Raw genomic sequence first — 16,639 nt, forward strand, 5'->3', positions numbered from 1 at the left:
TATGGGCAGTGTCTAGCTGGGCGTGCTTAACTGTCTGGGTGGGCCAGTCAGCCCCTACCCAACTCAAATGCTCCACAGGTGGAATGTGTTGGCAGTACACGTTCTCTGCATCTAGGCCGACGTACACCCTCTGAGTGTGTACTCTGCAGTTAGTTACGTATTGATGAGCCGTGTAGGCAGTGGCTGCGGCAACATCTCCCGGTTGGTACAGGAGATGCAGTGGGAGTGTCATTTGCCGGCCTGTCATCATCTCAAATGATGTTATTCCCGTAGACCTGTTGCGTGTGGCTCTGATCGCCATCAGTACAAGTGGGAGTTTGAGGTCCCAATCTTAGTGGTTGGCTGCCACATATTTCCTCAGGATTCTTAGGATTTTCTGGTTGCTCCTTTCTACCCTGCCAGAGCTCCTAGGGTGGTACACGATGTGGAATTTAGCTTCGACTCCCAGGAGCCGCGACAGTTCGGTCATTACAGATGCCGAAAAGTGGGTTCCTCCTCCGCAAACTGGCTGGTCTTGTTGCCTAGCTGAAATTGCAGCGGTTTGCACGGAATGGCGTTGTGCCACTTGGTGTTGTGCAAGTGGTCTAGATGACGGTAAGAACAGCCATCAACAAATGCCATCGGCATGCCAAGACACACGTTCTCTCCGAAGTAGTGATAGTTCGAAGGCAATGGCAGAGCTACGTCACGCGGGGGTGGTGCGAAGTCGGTTTCAACGTCACCACAGCATTGACACAATGTCAAAGCCCCGCCCAACGGTAGGTTTTTCACTTTTGCGTAGTTGACTACTACATCATGGCTCTGCAGCGTCCTAAGCCAAGCCACTATTCTGCTGTTGTGTACAGCACCCTGACGGATCTGTTGGTTTTTCAGAAAGGTCACAGGCTGGTGACATGTTTCTATGATCAACTTCTGTCCGCCGTCATAACTGGTGAAGTGTTTGACCACCCAGACTGTCGACAGCAGCGCTTTTCGCAGTTTGAGCACTTGTGTTGCTGTGTCTAAGTTAATGTGGAAAATTTTAACAATGTCTCATTGGTTGGAACAAATCCGTTTGTGTGTTATCCCAATAAACAACCTAAAAAAGGTAGTATGACAATTTAACTTATTTATTAAATTGAACGACACAATGCTATCCAATCAGTTGAGATTGGTTGGATACCATGCAGTGTGCCCTGTTGTAACAAACGTGAGCATATGGTTGCTGTCACAGGAAATTATAAATAAATATATATTTTAAAATGACTTGCGATTTTATAACCACTTACCTGAACTCACACTGGATTTTAGCAAAGCCGGGACTTCCAACAACACCAGATCAGTAATGTGGGAGTTGGCTCTAATGAGCTTGCAAAAGCACATTTAATTGATTAATCAATGTTAATGATTAATCAAACCTGTATAGGCTATTTGGGAATTAAACTTTAATTAACCTGAAAGCTTTGCTTTATCTAAGTTAATGTATAACGTTTAAAATTATATCATACAGTGTAACCTGAATTATTTAAAAACAATTACTGGTGATTCTTCACCACCAGAGGTCCCTGATAGCACAAGCTGAAATCGACAGGGTTCCAGCAGAGTTGGAACGTCACCACCAATAATGGGTCAGTAATGTGGCCATAGACACAAATGAGCTGGTAAAAGCAAATGTAATCGATTAAGCTATGTTACTGATGATTCATACCCGTCTAGGCTATTAGGGAATTAAACTTTAAATTAACCTGAAAGCGTTGCTTTATTTAAGTTAAAGTAGAACAAATCAGTTTGTGTATTATCCCAATAAATTACCTGAAAAGGTAGTATGGCAATTGAACTTATTTATGAAATTGAACGAGACAAATTATATCCAATCAATTGAGATTGGTTGGATACCATACAGTGTAACCTGAATTATTTAAAAACAATTACTGGCGATTCTTCACCACCAGAGGTCACTGATAGCACAAGCTGAAATCACACGGGATTCCCGCCCAGCACGGGATTTCACTTTGAACAAAGGGGAAAACAAAAATGGCTGCTCCCCTTTGTTAGCTTAGCATCTGGTGCAATGCTTAGTTCCCTCCAACAAGGGAACATGTTTACTAAGTGACGTCTCATGTTCAACCTTTTCAGCGTAGTATGGATTTCTACGCTAGCAATGTTTTTGGACTATGCGGAAAACAGAAAAGAATACCGCCTTGAGTTCTTCACGTTACCAAAACACGAGAGATAATGACTTAGTTTCGATCAAACGAATATATCTTCTCAAATTTCCATAGTGGTCGGCTCATATGTCCTCTACTCTAGAAATACTTATGACGGAGTCTACTCGCACCTGACTGCGATAGACAGAAATAACACTACGTCTATTCCAGAAATAGCCCAACGCGTCTATTCCTTTTGAATAACTAAACATCGGCCGGTTCATATGCCCTGGCTCGTAGTATTCGTTAAATCCCCTACAAACTGACTTTTGTCAGATATACAACACAGGAGTGGTTCTCTCCCTACCAGTATCTGGGTGAAAAGGAGAAACCACACAGACACACACACACACACACACACACACGTCTCTCTCAACAATAGTCCTGCCTATAGCTATTATCGGTGTATACGTATCTTGCTACACAACTGCCATGGAATGAATTCAAAAGTGAGGCCTAGTTTTATCTTCGATTCCTCACAGGGGGCACCAAATATATCGTACCGCTGTATCATTAATGTGACGACTGCTTTTCATCAAATAATGAACCGTTTATAATTAAGTGATTAAATTAAAATCAGGTAATCATTAACTCAGTAACCTGGGACACCATGGGAAAAGTTTGTTTAATGAGTTTCCGTTTCTAAATTAACTCAAAGAATATCAGAATATCGATTTTATAACAGTCACTAATTAATACATTTCCTCTACAGTCTCATCCTGAATGTCGCATAATTCGTAAATCTGCACAAACCCGGGTCTCACCAAATCCTCCCGTACCACACCAATTGAGCTGATTATTTATTTACTCACTTGGATATATTTGTAAACTATGCTTAGTTTAGCCCTAACACCTTGCCCTGAACTGCCGCTCGTGGGTCAGAATTATAATGAATGTAAATACTTGTTGAATGTCTTTGTCGGGTATCTCTGTTGGGCCCAGGGCTTTGTGGGCTGAGTTAAGCTTAGTGAGAGATGTTCGGCCAACATCCCGTTCTCTGTGTGGTGGTCTACTTCGTTTACGGGTGTAAGTCTCTGATTGTGACATCTGGTGGACAATGTCCTTTTTCTTAGTTGTAAGTTTGCTTGCCCTCGTTCTGTAAGAGGGGTCTTCTGAGGACGGCTAATCAGCCATGTAGATGGTTCCAGCGTGGGAATGAAAGCAGTGTAGACACACGATTCCTTGGAGAGAATAACCGGATGGTCCTGCTTGAATTCACCTTCTTAGACACAGTTGAAGTCAGAAGTTTACATACACCTTAGCCAAATACATTTAAACTCAGGATTTTCGCAATTTCTGACATTTAATCCTAGCAAAAATCCCCTGTCTTAGGTCAGTTAGGATCACCAATTTATTTTAAGAATGTGAAATGTCAGAATAATAGTAGAGGGAATGATTTATTTCAGCTTTTATTTCTTTCATCACATTCCCAGTGGGTCAGAAGTTTACCTACACTCAATAAATTTTGGTAGCATTGCCTTTAAATTGTTTAACTTGTGTCAAACGTTTCGGGTAGCCTTCCATAAGCTTTCCACAATAAATTGGGTGAATTTTGTCCCATTCCTCCTGACAGAGCTGGTGTAACTGAGTCAGGTTTGTAGGCCTCCTTGCTAGCACACACGTTTTCAGTTCTGCCCACAAATGTTCTATAGGATTGAGGTCAGGGCATTGTGATGGCCACTCCAATACATTCACTTTGTTGTCCTTAAGCCATTTTTCCACAACTTTGGAAGTATGCTTGGGGTCATTATCCATTTGGAAGACCCATTTGCGACCAAGCTTGAACTTCCTGACTGATGTCTTGAGATGTTGCTTCAATATATCCACACAATTTTACTTCCCCCATGATGCCATCTATTTTGTAAAGTGCACCAGTCCCTCCTGCAGGGAAGCCCCCCACAACATGATGCTGCCACCCCCGTGCTTCACGGTTGGGATGGTGTTCTTCGGCTTGCAAGCCTCCCCCTTTTTCCTTCAAACATAACAATGGTCATTATGGCCAAACAGTTATATTTTTGTTTCATCAGACCAGAGGATATTTCTCCCCATGTGCAGTTGCAAACCGTAGTCTGGCTTTTTTTTTTAATGGTGGTTTTGGAGCAGTGGCTTCTTCCTTGCTGAGCGGCCTTTCAGGTTATGTGGATATAGGACTCGTTTTACTGTGGACATAGATACTTTTATACCTGTTTCCTCCAGCATCTTCACAAGGTCCTTTGCTGTTGTTCTGGGATTGATTTGCACTTTTCGCACCAAAGTACGTTCATCTCTAGGAGACGCTCCTTCCTGAGCGGTATGACGGCTGCGTGGTCCCATGGTGTTTATACTTGCATACTCTTGTTTGTACAGATGAACATGGTACCGTCAGGCATTTGGAAATTGCTCCCAAGGATGAACCAGACTTGTGGAGGTCTACATCTTTTTTTCCTGAGGTCTTGGCTGATTTCTTTTGATTTTCCCATGATGTCAAGCAAAGAGGCACTGAGTTTGAAGGTAGGCCTTGAAATATACTGCTCAAAAAAATAAAGGGAACACTTAAACAACACATCCTAGATCTGAATGAAAGAAATAATCTTATTAAATACTTTTTTCTTTACATAGTTGAATGTGCTGACAACAAAATCACACAAAAATAATCAATGGAAATCCAATTTATCAACCCATGGAGGTCTGGATTTGGAGTGACACTCAAAATTAAAGTGGAAAACCACACTACAGGCTGATCCAACTTTGATGTAATGTCCTTAAAACAAGTCAAAATGAGGCTCAGTAGTGTGTGTGGCCTCCACGTGCGTGTATGACCTCCCTACAACGCCTGGGCATGCTCCTGATGAGGTGGCGGATGGTCTCCTGAGGGATCTCCTCCCAGACCTGGACTAAAGCATCCGCCAACTCCTGGACAGTCTGTGGTGCAACGTGGCGTTGGAGCGAGACATGATGTCCCAGATGTGCTCAATTGGATTCAGGTCTGGGGAACGGGCAGGCCAGTCCATAGCATCAATGCCTTCCTCTTGTAGGAACTGCTGACACACTCCAGCCACATGAGGTCTAGCATTGTCTTGCATTAGGAGGAACCCAGGGCCAACCGCACCAGCATATGGTCTCACAAGGGGTCTGAGGATCTCATCTCGGTACCTAATGGCAGTCAGGCTACCTCTGGTGAGCACATGGAGGGCTGTGCGGCCCCCCAAAGAAATGCCACCCCACACCATGACTGACCCACCGCCAAACCGGTCATGCTGGAGGATGTTGCAGGCAGCAGAACGTTCTCCACGGCGTCTCCAGACTCTGTCATGTCTGTCACATGTGCTCAGTGTGAACATGCTTTCATCTGTGAAGAGCACAGGGCGCCAGTGCCGAATTTGCCAATCTTGGTGTTCTCTGGCAAATGCCAAAGTCCTGCACGGTGTTGGGCTGTAAGCACAACCCCCACCTGTGGACGTCGGGCCCTCATACCACCCTCATGGAGTCTATTTCTGACCATTTGAGCAGACACATGCACATTTGTGGCCTGCTGGAGGTCATTTTGCAGGGCTCTGGCAGTGCTTCTCCTGCTCCTCCTTGCACAAAGGCGGCGGTAGCGGTCCTGCTGCTGGGTTGTTGCCCTCCTACAGCCTCCTCCACGTCTCCTGATGTACTGGCCTGTCTCCTGGTAGCGCCTCCATGCTCTGGACACTACGCTGACAGACACAGCAAACCTTCTTGCCACAGCTCGCATTGATGTGCCATCCTGGATGAGCTGCACTACCTGAGCCACTTGTGTGGGTTGTAGACTCCATCTCATGCTACGACTAGAGTGAAAGCACCGCCAGCATTCAAAAGTGACCAAAACATCAGCCAGGAAGCATAGGAACTGAGAAGTGGTCTGTGGTCCCCACCTGCAGAACCACTCCTTTATTGGGGGTGTCTTGCTAATTGCCTATAATTTCCACCTGTTGTCTATTCCATTTGCACAACAGCATGTGAAATTTATTGTCAATCAGTGTTGCTTCCTAAGTGGACAGTTTGATTTCACAGAAGTGTGATTGACTTGGAGTTACATTGTGTTGTTTAAGTGTTCCCTTTATTTTTTTGAGCAGTGTATATCCACAGGTACACCTCCAATTGACTCAAATTATGCCAATTAGCCTATCAGAAGCTTCTAAAGCCATGCCATCATTTTCTGCAATTTTCCAAGCTGTTTAAAGGCACAGTCAACTTAGTGTATGTAAACTTCTGACCCACTGGAATTGTGGCACAGTGAATTATAAGTGAAATAATCTGTCTGTAAACAATTGTTGGAAAAATTACTTGTGTCATGCACAAAGTAGATGCCCTAACCAACTTGCCAAAACTATAGTTTGTTAACAAGAAATTTGTGGAGTGGTCCTAAAACGAGTTTTAATGACTCCAACCTAAGTGTACGTAAACTTCTGACTTCAACTGTACAGCTACTCAACCGTAGAATTGATTGTTAAAGGTTCCTTTTTTTCTTCAACCTCGTTTTGCGTTTTGGGGTCACGACTAGTCATGGACCTCGGCTGCAGCGTGCGGTCAACTTTGTCTGATATGTAAACGCTTAACTCACATGTTTTATACCCCCGGGGCAAAAAGAGGCGTTTCCGTCTTTATGGCAAGTTCTCTGGGGCGTATCTAGTTACGAGGCAAGGTATCACAATGTACTTTGATCTCGATAGACAACTAAAATTCACAGTCCATCTTTACAAAAACATGCTCTTTGATCTGGATATGTTCTACACAAACGCACAGTATGTAAACATCATGTACATATTATGAAAACTCTTCAAGATACAATGTTCTCATTATAACATTGTCTTAACTTTTAATAACATAACAAAAATGACCTTCATTTTCATATTCCATCTATCGTTGTTACCACCAATTTGGCTGATGAAATATATTGTCCCAAAGTCCATTTATTGCATGTTACTGTTCTGAGGAAGATTCTCCATAGACCCACCATACATTCCAATCCTCCACACTGAGAGGACAAAGGATTAATCTGCTGCCTTATGATTTACAATGGGCATGAGGTGTCATAAACCCTCCCCTATCAATCTCTCTCCCCCACTGCGGGGGTGAGAGATGTCTCTGTAGGACTGTGATCCACTGTAACCTGACCCGAACAGGCCAGTCATGACAAGTGTGTGTGTGTCAAACAGAGAGTGTGTTACCTCAAACATGGAGGGCTTTTCTTGGAGCAGCAGTGCAATGTATTTGTAGTCTGCATAGGCCCAGTACAGAGAGAGGGGGTAGTTAGAGAAACACCCCACATCTTCTGCACCAGTCTGACCCTCTGTCCAGGACTGAAACTCCTCCAGTTTGGCCTCCACATATGAGCATTGAGTCTCAAAAAGAGGTGCTTTGACATAAAAAAAAAGATAGAGGGACAGTTGGAGAGAGAGAGAAAGCCAAAGAGAGTGATAGAGAAGAGACAGTGAAAGACAGACAGAGGAGAGAGACAATCATGATAACATGTAATGCACTTCAATAAAGCTATTTAGCAATAAAGTCCATGTCTAAACAACATTTTTAATCAAAAGACTATTATAAAGACTTGACATTTTATTTACACCCTGATTTCAATCATCTAGGCCTATTCTCTACTGGCGTCTCAATTTGATTTAGTCTGGTTGAACAATGTTTCAGTACCACGTAGCGGTATTAAAATGTATAATCAACCATGTTAAATTATACCTTGTCTGCTGTCGTCACAAATTATGTAGCTGTAAAAATTGATTTAGCAGTCAAATTACCTAGCTCCATATTATTGGAGGACACAGTCTCTATTGTTGCCCTTGAAATGAATGATCTCTTTAACATAGGCTACTGAAGGCTGGCAGACCAAGGGCAATATTTAAGCTACCAAATGTACAAAGCAACTTTTATGGAGCTTTATTTAAGACCCTATCCAACTGCAAAACTTGCCAGAGACGACTGGAGGAAGCTTGAGGTCAACTGTTCTGCAGCTAAACAATGACTAATAGGCCATTAACAATGGCTTGAAAACATTGGGAAGGCACGATATATCACCACCAAAGCAGAACTAAACTAAACATAGGCATACATTCATTTGCAGTTGTCTACCATATTTTATTTTACCTTTATGAACATAAATTGTTATATACAACAGTAAACAACAAGGTTTTTGGTGCCAAAGAGGCAACTTATCAAGGAGAAATATTAACAACAACATAGCCATGCGGGATGCATAGTACAGTGCTCAATGGCTGACTGCACTTCAATTATGATGACTGGTGGAGTAGAATATCTTCATGACAATGCCTAAAAAGTTTTAGTGTACAATGCCTAAAGTTGTTAGTCTCAGCAGCTGAGGTGATGCAAAGTACTCTGAAACACAATCAAAACTAACTGCAAATGCATCCAGCAAGTTTGTAGAGTCACACGCTTGATGTAAATCACTGCATGCTAGGAATATGGGACCAAATACTAACATTTTGACTACTTTATTTATAAGACTTTTTAGGGGTGGCAATCATTTTGACCCCTACCTTTGAGAAAAACAGTATTACTTGTTGGACACTGTGTTAACAAACCTCCAGACAAGCTTCAATACCATACAACTGGCCTCCGATTGCTCTTAAATGCAAGTAAAACTAAATGCATGCTCTTCAACCGATCACTGCCCGCACCTGCCCGCCCATCTAGCATCACTACTCTGGACGGTTCTGACTTAGAATATGTGGACAACTACAAATACCTAGGTGTCTGGTTAGACTGTAAACTCTCCTTCCAGACTCACATTAAGCATCTCCAATCCAAAATGAAATCTAGAATCGGCTTCCTATATCGCAACAAAGCATCTTCCACTCATGCTGCCAAACATACTCTCGTAAAACTGACTTTCCTACCGATCCTTGACTTCGGCGATGTCATTTACAAAATAGCCTCCAACACTCTACTCAGCAAATTGGATGTAGTCTATCGCAGTGTCATTCGTTTTGTCACCAAAGCCCCATATACTAACCATCACTGCGACCTGTATGCTCTCGTTGGCTGGACCTCGCTTCATATTCGTTGCCAAACCCACTGGCTCCAGGTCATCTACAAGTATTTGTTAGGTATAGCCTCGCCTTATCTCAGCTCACTGGTCACCATAGCAGCACCCACCCGTAGCACGCGCTCCAGCAGGTATATTACACTGGTCACCCCCAAAGCCAATTCCTCCTTTGGCCCTTTTCTTCCAGTTCTCTGCTGCCAACGACTGGAACGAATTGCAAAAATCACTGAAGCTGGAGTCATATCTCCCTCACTAGCTTTAAGCATCAGCTGTCAGAGCAGCTTACCGATCATTGCACCTGTACACAGACCATCTGTAAATAGCCCACCCTACTAACTCATCCCCATATTGTTATTTATTTTTTGCTCCTTTGCACCCCAGTATCTCTACTTGCACATTCATCTTCTGCACATCTATCACTCCAGTGTTTAATTGCTAAATTGTAATTATTATTTCGCCACTATGGCCTATTTATTGCCTTACCTCCCTAATCTTACTTCATTTGCACACACTGTATATAGACTTTTCGTTTGTTTATTCCATATGTAACTTTGTGTTGTTGTTTGTGTCGCACTGCTTCGCTTTATCTTGGCCAGGTCGCAGTTGTAAATGAGAACTTGTTCTCAACTAGCCTACCCGGTTAAATAAAGGCGAAAAAAAAAAGAGCAATTGTGTTAGTATAAATTACGTAATTCCCAACTTTTTGGGAGCATACGATAAAGCCCAGTATTTTAATTATTTATTTTACACAGTCATTATTGCTGATCTTTATCAAGGGTGTCAATAATTTCAGACACCACAGTACATACGGAAAGTACTCAGACCTCTTGACTTTTTCCACATTGGTTATGTTACAGCCTTATTCTAAAATAGTTGGGAAGAAAATCCCCTCATCAATCTACACACAATACCCCATAATGACCAAGTGAAAACAGGTTTTTAGAATTTGTTGCAAATGTATAAAAAAATAACTTATTTACATAAGTATTTAGACCCTTTGCTATGAGACTTGAAATTGAGCTCAGGTGCATCCTGTTTCCGTTGATAAACCTTCAGATGTTTCAACAACTTGATTGGAGTCCACCTGTGGTAAATTCAATTGATTGGACATGATTTGGGAAGGCACACATCTGTCTATATAAGGTCCCACAGTTGACAGTGCATGTCAGAGCAAAAACCAAGTCATGATGTTGAAGGAATTGTCCGTAGAGCTCCGAGAGAGGATTGTGTCGACGCACAGATCTGGGGAAGGATAACAAAAAATGTCTGTAGCATTGAAGGTCCCCAAGAACACAGTAGCCTCCATCGTTCTTAAATGGAAGAAGTTTGGAACCACCATGACTCTTCCTAGCGCTGGCCGCCCGGCCAAACTGAGCAATCGGGGGAGAAGGGCCTTAGTCAGGGAGGTGACCAAGAACCTGATGGTCACTAACAGAGCTCCAGATTTCCTCTGTGGAGATGGGAGAACCTTCCAGAAGGACAACCACCTCTGCAGCACTCCACCAATCAGGACTTTATGGTAGAGTGGCCAGACGGAAGCCACACATTTTACATTTACATTTTAGTCATTTAGCGGACGCTCTTATCCAGAGCGACTTACAGTAGAGCGCATACATTTTTTTATTACATTTTTACATACTGTCCCCCCGTGGGAATTGAACCCAAAACCCTGGCGTTGCAAGCGCCATGCTCTACCAACTGAGCTACAGTGGGACACACAATCAGTAAAAGGCACACGACAGCCCACTTGGGAGTTTGCCAAAAGCCACCTAAAGGACTCTCAGACCATGAGAAACAAGATTCTCTGGTGTGACGAAACCAAGATTGAACTCTTTGGCCTGAATGTCAAGTGTCACGTCTGGAGGAAACCTAGCACCATGCCTACGGGGAAACAAGGTGGTGGCAGCATCATGCTGTGGGGATGTTTTTCAGTGGCAGGGACTGGGAGACTAGTCAGGATCGAGGGAAAGATGAACAGAGCAAAGTACAGAGAGATCCTTGATGTAAACCTGCTCCAGACTGCTCAGGACCTCAGACTGGGGCGAAGGTTCACCTTCCAACAGTACAACGACCCTAAGCACACAGCCAAAACAATGCAAGAGGGGCTTCGGGACAAGTCTCTGAATGTCTTTAACTGGCCCAGCCAGAACCCAGACTTGAAACCGATCGAACATCTCTGGATAGACCTGAAAACAGCTGTGCAGCGATGCTCCCCGTTCTACCTGACAGAGCTAGAGAGGATCTGCAGAGAAGGATGGGAGAAACTCCCCAAATACAGGTGAGCCAAGCTTGTAGTGTCATACCAAAGAAGACTCGAGGATGTAGTCACTGCCAAAGGTGATTCAACAAAGTACTGAGTAAAGGGTTAGAATACTTATGTAAATGTGATATTTCAGCCTACAAGCCATTGATGCAGTCCTTTGGAACATCTACACTTTAAAAAGGCTGCATGACCTGCCTAGGGGGTAGGGGCTGCATGACGTGCCTAGGGGGTAGGGGCTGCATGACGTGCCTAGGGGGTAGGGGCTGCATGACGTGCCTAGGGGATAGGGGCTGCATGACGTGCCTAGGGGATAGGGGCTGCATGACGTGCCTAGGGGATAGGGGCTACATGACGTGCCTAGGGGATAGGGGCTGCATGACGTGCCTAGGGGGTAGGGGCTGCATGACGTGCCTAGTGGATAGGGGCTGCATGACGTGCCTAGGGGATAGGGGCTGCATGACGTGCCTAGGGGATAGGGGTTGGAGTTGTTTCTGCACTGGGCTGTTCTCTTACTCTTCTTTTCATGCTGTCTCCTTCCCATTCTGAACCGGACAGCCTTCCCTCCAAGGCATCGTGACAGGTGGTCTACAGTCCAGAGGAGCACTGGCCAATCACAGGTAATGTTGAGGAAGACGGCAGGCTTCTGGAGAGATCCCAGGATCCTCTGGATCTCTTCTGGGCTGAAGGGCTTGGGGGTCATAGCTGAGCCTGAGGATAACAGGTAAACAGGGTCAGGAGAGGTTAGTTAATACAATTATTATTAGCTAGTTGCCCAAATTCTATGCGATTTGTGTCTGACACACTTGTTGCCACATAGCCAATATTTTAATGAAAGGCAACATGAGGAACGTTCTGATTGCCTGTCATCTGCATCATCAGATCAAATGATCTTATAGGTAATTACACAACCGATGCTGAATGCTGATTGGTTAAAACCGCATTCCAGCCAGTGTCTATTCCATAAATTACCACATGCTAAATCTATGACATTAAAAATGCCTATACTCTGTTCCAGCCGACTGCACAATCCACTCTCATCAGCACAGCCAGGCAATTTATAAACTTGATCTCCACTATAAAAAGCATCTAGACATTATCTCACATTTCTTTTAGACTAACATTTTGTTTTCAACAGCGGAGATTTGTATAAACCTCACTGACATTTGCAACATTGTTCTGATATTTCAATTCGATCTCCATATGTCCCATAGTAATGAACGTGTCGGAAGTCGAGATGATACAGGCAGAGAGCTTTTCTCAGCCAGTCGTAATCATGAATCAGCATCATTTGTATTGATATGTACAAAGAACTACAAATAGAAAACATGTAAAACAAAATTAAGTACAACTAGTTTGCTGTCTTTCCAGCTTCAGTTTGAAGTGATTGTGTTAGCTGTGTTGTTGGCTAGCTCCTCTGAACAAAAGTTTCCTGACAAGAGAGTACATTTTCTATGCCAGGTGAAATCGTGCATCTTTAGCTCATTGTTATGGATGTATCAAATCAAAATTGTATTTGTCACAAGTGCCGAATATAACGGGTGTAGACCTTACCGTGAAATGCTTACTTACAAGCCATTAACCAACAATGCAGTTCATTTTTTTAATTACATTTTTTATTTCACCTTTATTTAACCAGGTAGGCCAGTTGAGAACAAATTCTCATTTACAACTGCGACCTGGCCAAGTTAAAGTAAAGCAGTGCGACACAAACAACAGTTACACATGGAATAAACAAACGTACAGTCAATAACACAATAGGGGGAAAAAAGTCTATATACAGTGGGTGCAAATGGCATGAGGAGGTAAGGCAATAAATAGGCCATAGTAGCTAAGTAATTACAATTTAGCAAATTAACGAGTGATAGATGGGCAGATGATGATGTGCAAGTAGAAATACTGGTGTGCAAAAGAGCAAAAAAGTAAATAAAAAGAATATGGTGATAAGGTAGGTTAGATTGGATGGGAAATTTACAGATGGGCTGTGTACAGCTGCAGCGATTGGTTAGCTGCTCAGATAGCTGATGTTTAAAGTTAGTGAGGGAGATATAAGTCTCCAACTTCAGCGATTTTTGCAATTCGTTCCAGTCATTGGCAGCAAAGAACTGGAAGGAAAGGTGGCCAAAGTAGGTGTTGGCTTTGGGGATGACCAGTGAGATATACCTGCTGGAGCGTGCTACGGGTGGGTGTTATCGTGACAAGTGAGCTGAGATAAGGCGGAGCTTTACCTAGCAAAGACTTATAGATGACCTGGAGCCAGTGCGTCTGGCAACAAATATGTAGTGAGGGCCAGCCAACGAGAGCATACAGGTCACAGTGGTGGGTAGTATATGGGGCTTTGGTGACAAAACGGATGGCACTGTGAGACTGCATCCAATTTGCTGAGTAGAGTGTTGGAGGCTATTTTGTAAATGACATCGCCGAAGTCGAGGATCGGTAGTTTAGTCCGTTTTATGAGGGTATGTCTGGCGGCGTGAGTGAAGGAGGCTTTGTTGCGAAATAGGAAGCCTTATTCTAGATTTAATTTTGGATTGGAGATGTTTAATATGAGTCTGGAAGGAGAGTTTACGGTCTAACCAGACACCTAGGTATTTGTAGTTGTCCACATATTCTAAGTCAGAACCGTCCAGAGTAGTGATACTAGATGGGCAGGCGGGTGCGGGCAGCGATCGGTTGAAAAGCATGCATTTAGTTTTACTAGCGTTTAAGAGAAGTTGGAGGCCACGGAAGGAGTGTTGTATGGCATTGAATCTCATTTGGAGGTTTGTAAACAGTGTCCAAAGAAGGGCTAGATGTATACAGAATGGTGTCGTCTGCGTAGAGGTGGATCAGGGAATCACCCACAGCTAGAGCGACATCATTGATATATACAGAGAAAAGAGTCGGCCCGAGAATTGAACCCTGTGGTACCGCCATAGAGACTGCCAGAGGTCCGGACAACAGGCCCTTCGATTTGACACACTGAACTCTATCTGAGAAGTAGTTGGTGAACCAGGCGAGGAAGTCATTTGAGAAACCAAGGCTGTCGAGTCTGCCGATAAGAATACGGTGATTGACAGAGTCGAAAGCCTAGATAAGGTCGATGAAGACGGCTGCACAGTACTGTCTTTTATCGATGGTGGTTATGATAGTTTAATACCTTGAGTGTGACCGAGGTGCAACCGTGACCAGCTCGGAAAATAAGGTACTGTGGGATTCGAAATGGTCAGTGATCTGTTTATTACTTTAATAATGACTTTAGAAAGGCAGGGTGGATGTAGGTCTGTAACAGTTTGGGTCTAGAGTGTCACCCCCTTTGAAGAGGGGGGTGACCGCGGCAGCTTTCCAATCTTTAGGGATCTCGGATGATACGAAAGAGAAGTTGAACAGACTGGTAATACGGGTTGCAACAATGACGGCAGATAATTTTAGAAAGAGAGGGTCCAGATTGTCTAGACCAGCTGATTTGTGCAGGTCCAGGTTTTGCAGCTCTTTCAGAACATCTGCTATCTGGATTTGGGTGAAGGAGAAGTTGAGGAGGCTTGGGCAAGTAGCTGCGGGGGGTGCGGAGCTGTTGGCCGGGGTTGAGGTAGCCAGGAGGAAAGCATGGCCAGCCGTAGAGAAATGCTTATTAAAATTCTCGATTATCATGGATTTATCGTTGGTGACAGTGTTTCCTAGCCTCAGTGCAGTGGGCAGCTGCTCTTATTCTCCATGGACTTTAGTGTCCCAAAACTTTTTGGAGTTAAAGCTACAGGATGCAAATTTCTGTTTGAAAAAGCTATCCTTTGCTTTCCTGACTGACTGCGTGTATTGGTTCCTGACTTCCCTGACAAGTTGCATATCGTGGGGACTATTCGATGCTAGTACAGTCCTCCACAGGATGTTTTTGTGCTGGTCGAGGGCAGTCAGGTCTGGAGTGAACCAAGGGCTATATCTATTCTTAGTTCTACATTTTTTGAAAGGGGCATGCTTATTTAAGATGGTGAGGAAATTACTTAAAGAACGACCAGGCATCCTCTACCAACGGGATGAGGTCAATATCCTTCCAGGATACCCGGGCCAGGTTGATTAGAAAGGCCTGCTCGCTGAAGTGTTTTAGGTGGTCATTTGACCGCAGATCCATTACAGACGCAGGCAATGAGGCAGTGATCGCTGAAATCCTGGTTGAAGACAGCAGAGGTGTATTTGGAGGGCAGGTTGGTTGGGATGAAATCTATGAGGGTGCCCGTGTTTACGGATTTGGGGTTGTACCTGGTAGGTTCATTGATCATTTGTGTGAGATCGAGGGCATTAAGCTTAGATTGTAGGATGGCCGGGGTGTTAAGCATGTCACAGTTTAGGTCACCTAACAGCACGAGCTCTGAAGATAGATGGGGGACAATCAATTCACATATGGTGTCCAGGGCACAGCTGGGGGCAGAAGGTGGTCTATAGCAAGCGGCAACGGTGAGAGACTTTTTTATGGAAAGGTGGATTTTTAAAAGTAGAAGCTCAAATTATTTGGGCACAGACCTGGATAGTAAGACAGAACTCTGCAGGCCATCTCTGCAGTAGATTGCAAAACCGCCTCCTTTGGCAGTTCTATCTTGGCGGAAAATGTTGTAGTTAGGGATGGAAATTTCAGGGTTTTTGGTGGCCTTTCTAAGCCAGGATTCAGTCACTGCTAGGACATCCAGGTTGGCAGAGTGTGCTAAAGCAGTGAATAAAACAAAATTAGGGAGTAGGCTTCTAAATGTTAACATGCATGAAATCAAGGCTTTTACGGTTACTGAAGTCAACAAACGAGAGCACCTGGGGAGTGGGAGTGTAAAAGTGTTAACCTCTATGGGCTAGGTGGGACGCAAGCGTCCCACCCGTGGTGCACTCCATCAACAGCAGGTGCATTTCAAGAGCGGCAAATTTGAATCCAAATAAATGTCAAAATTCAAATTTTTCAAACATACAACTATTTTACACCCTTTGAAAGATAAACATCTCCTTAATCTAACCACGTTTTACGATTTCAAAAAGGTTTTACGGCGAAAGCATAAATTTAGAGTATGTTAGGACAGTACATTTACAAGAGTTGTGTGTAATGTTGTGCCAATTCAAAGACAGGCGTCACCAAAACCATAAATCAGCTAAAATGATGCACTAACCTTTTACAATCTCCAACAGATGACACTCCTAGGACATTGTGTTAGACAATGCATG

General features: G+C 43.7%; 1 protein-coding gene across 2 annotated transcripts in view; it reads right to left on the reverse strand.

Moving 5' to 3' along the window:
- Positions 1-16,639, reverse strand: part of hspbap1 (hspb associated protein 1) — a 48,294-nt gene that overhangs the window by 23,555 nt on the left and 8,100 nt on the right. For both annotated transcript variants that reach the window (XM_014165387.2, XM_014165386.2), the window contains exons 2-3: positions 11,981-12,175; positions 7,358-7,545 (exon numbers count right to left, since the gene is read on the reverse strand). In XM_014165387.2, coding sequence (XP_014020862.1) covers positions 7,358-7,545; positions 11,981-12,167 — 375 coding nt within the window. In that variant the 5' untranslated portion in view covers positions 12,168-12,175. The remainder of the gene's footprint in view (positions 1-7,357; positions 7,546-11,980; positions 12,176-16,639) is intronic.

This window comes from Salmo salar, chromosome ssa21 (assembly GCF_905237065.1).
Source record: "Salmo salar chromosome ssa21, Ssal_v3.1, whole genome shotgun sequence".
NCBI lineage: Eukaryota > Metazoa > Chordata > Actinopteri > Salmoniformes > Salmonidae > Salmo > Salmo salar.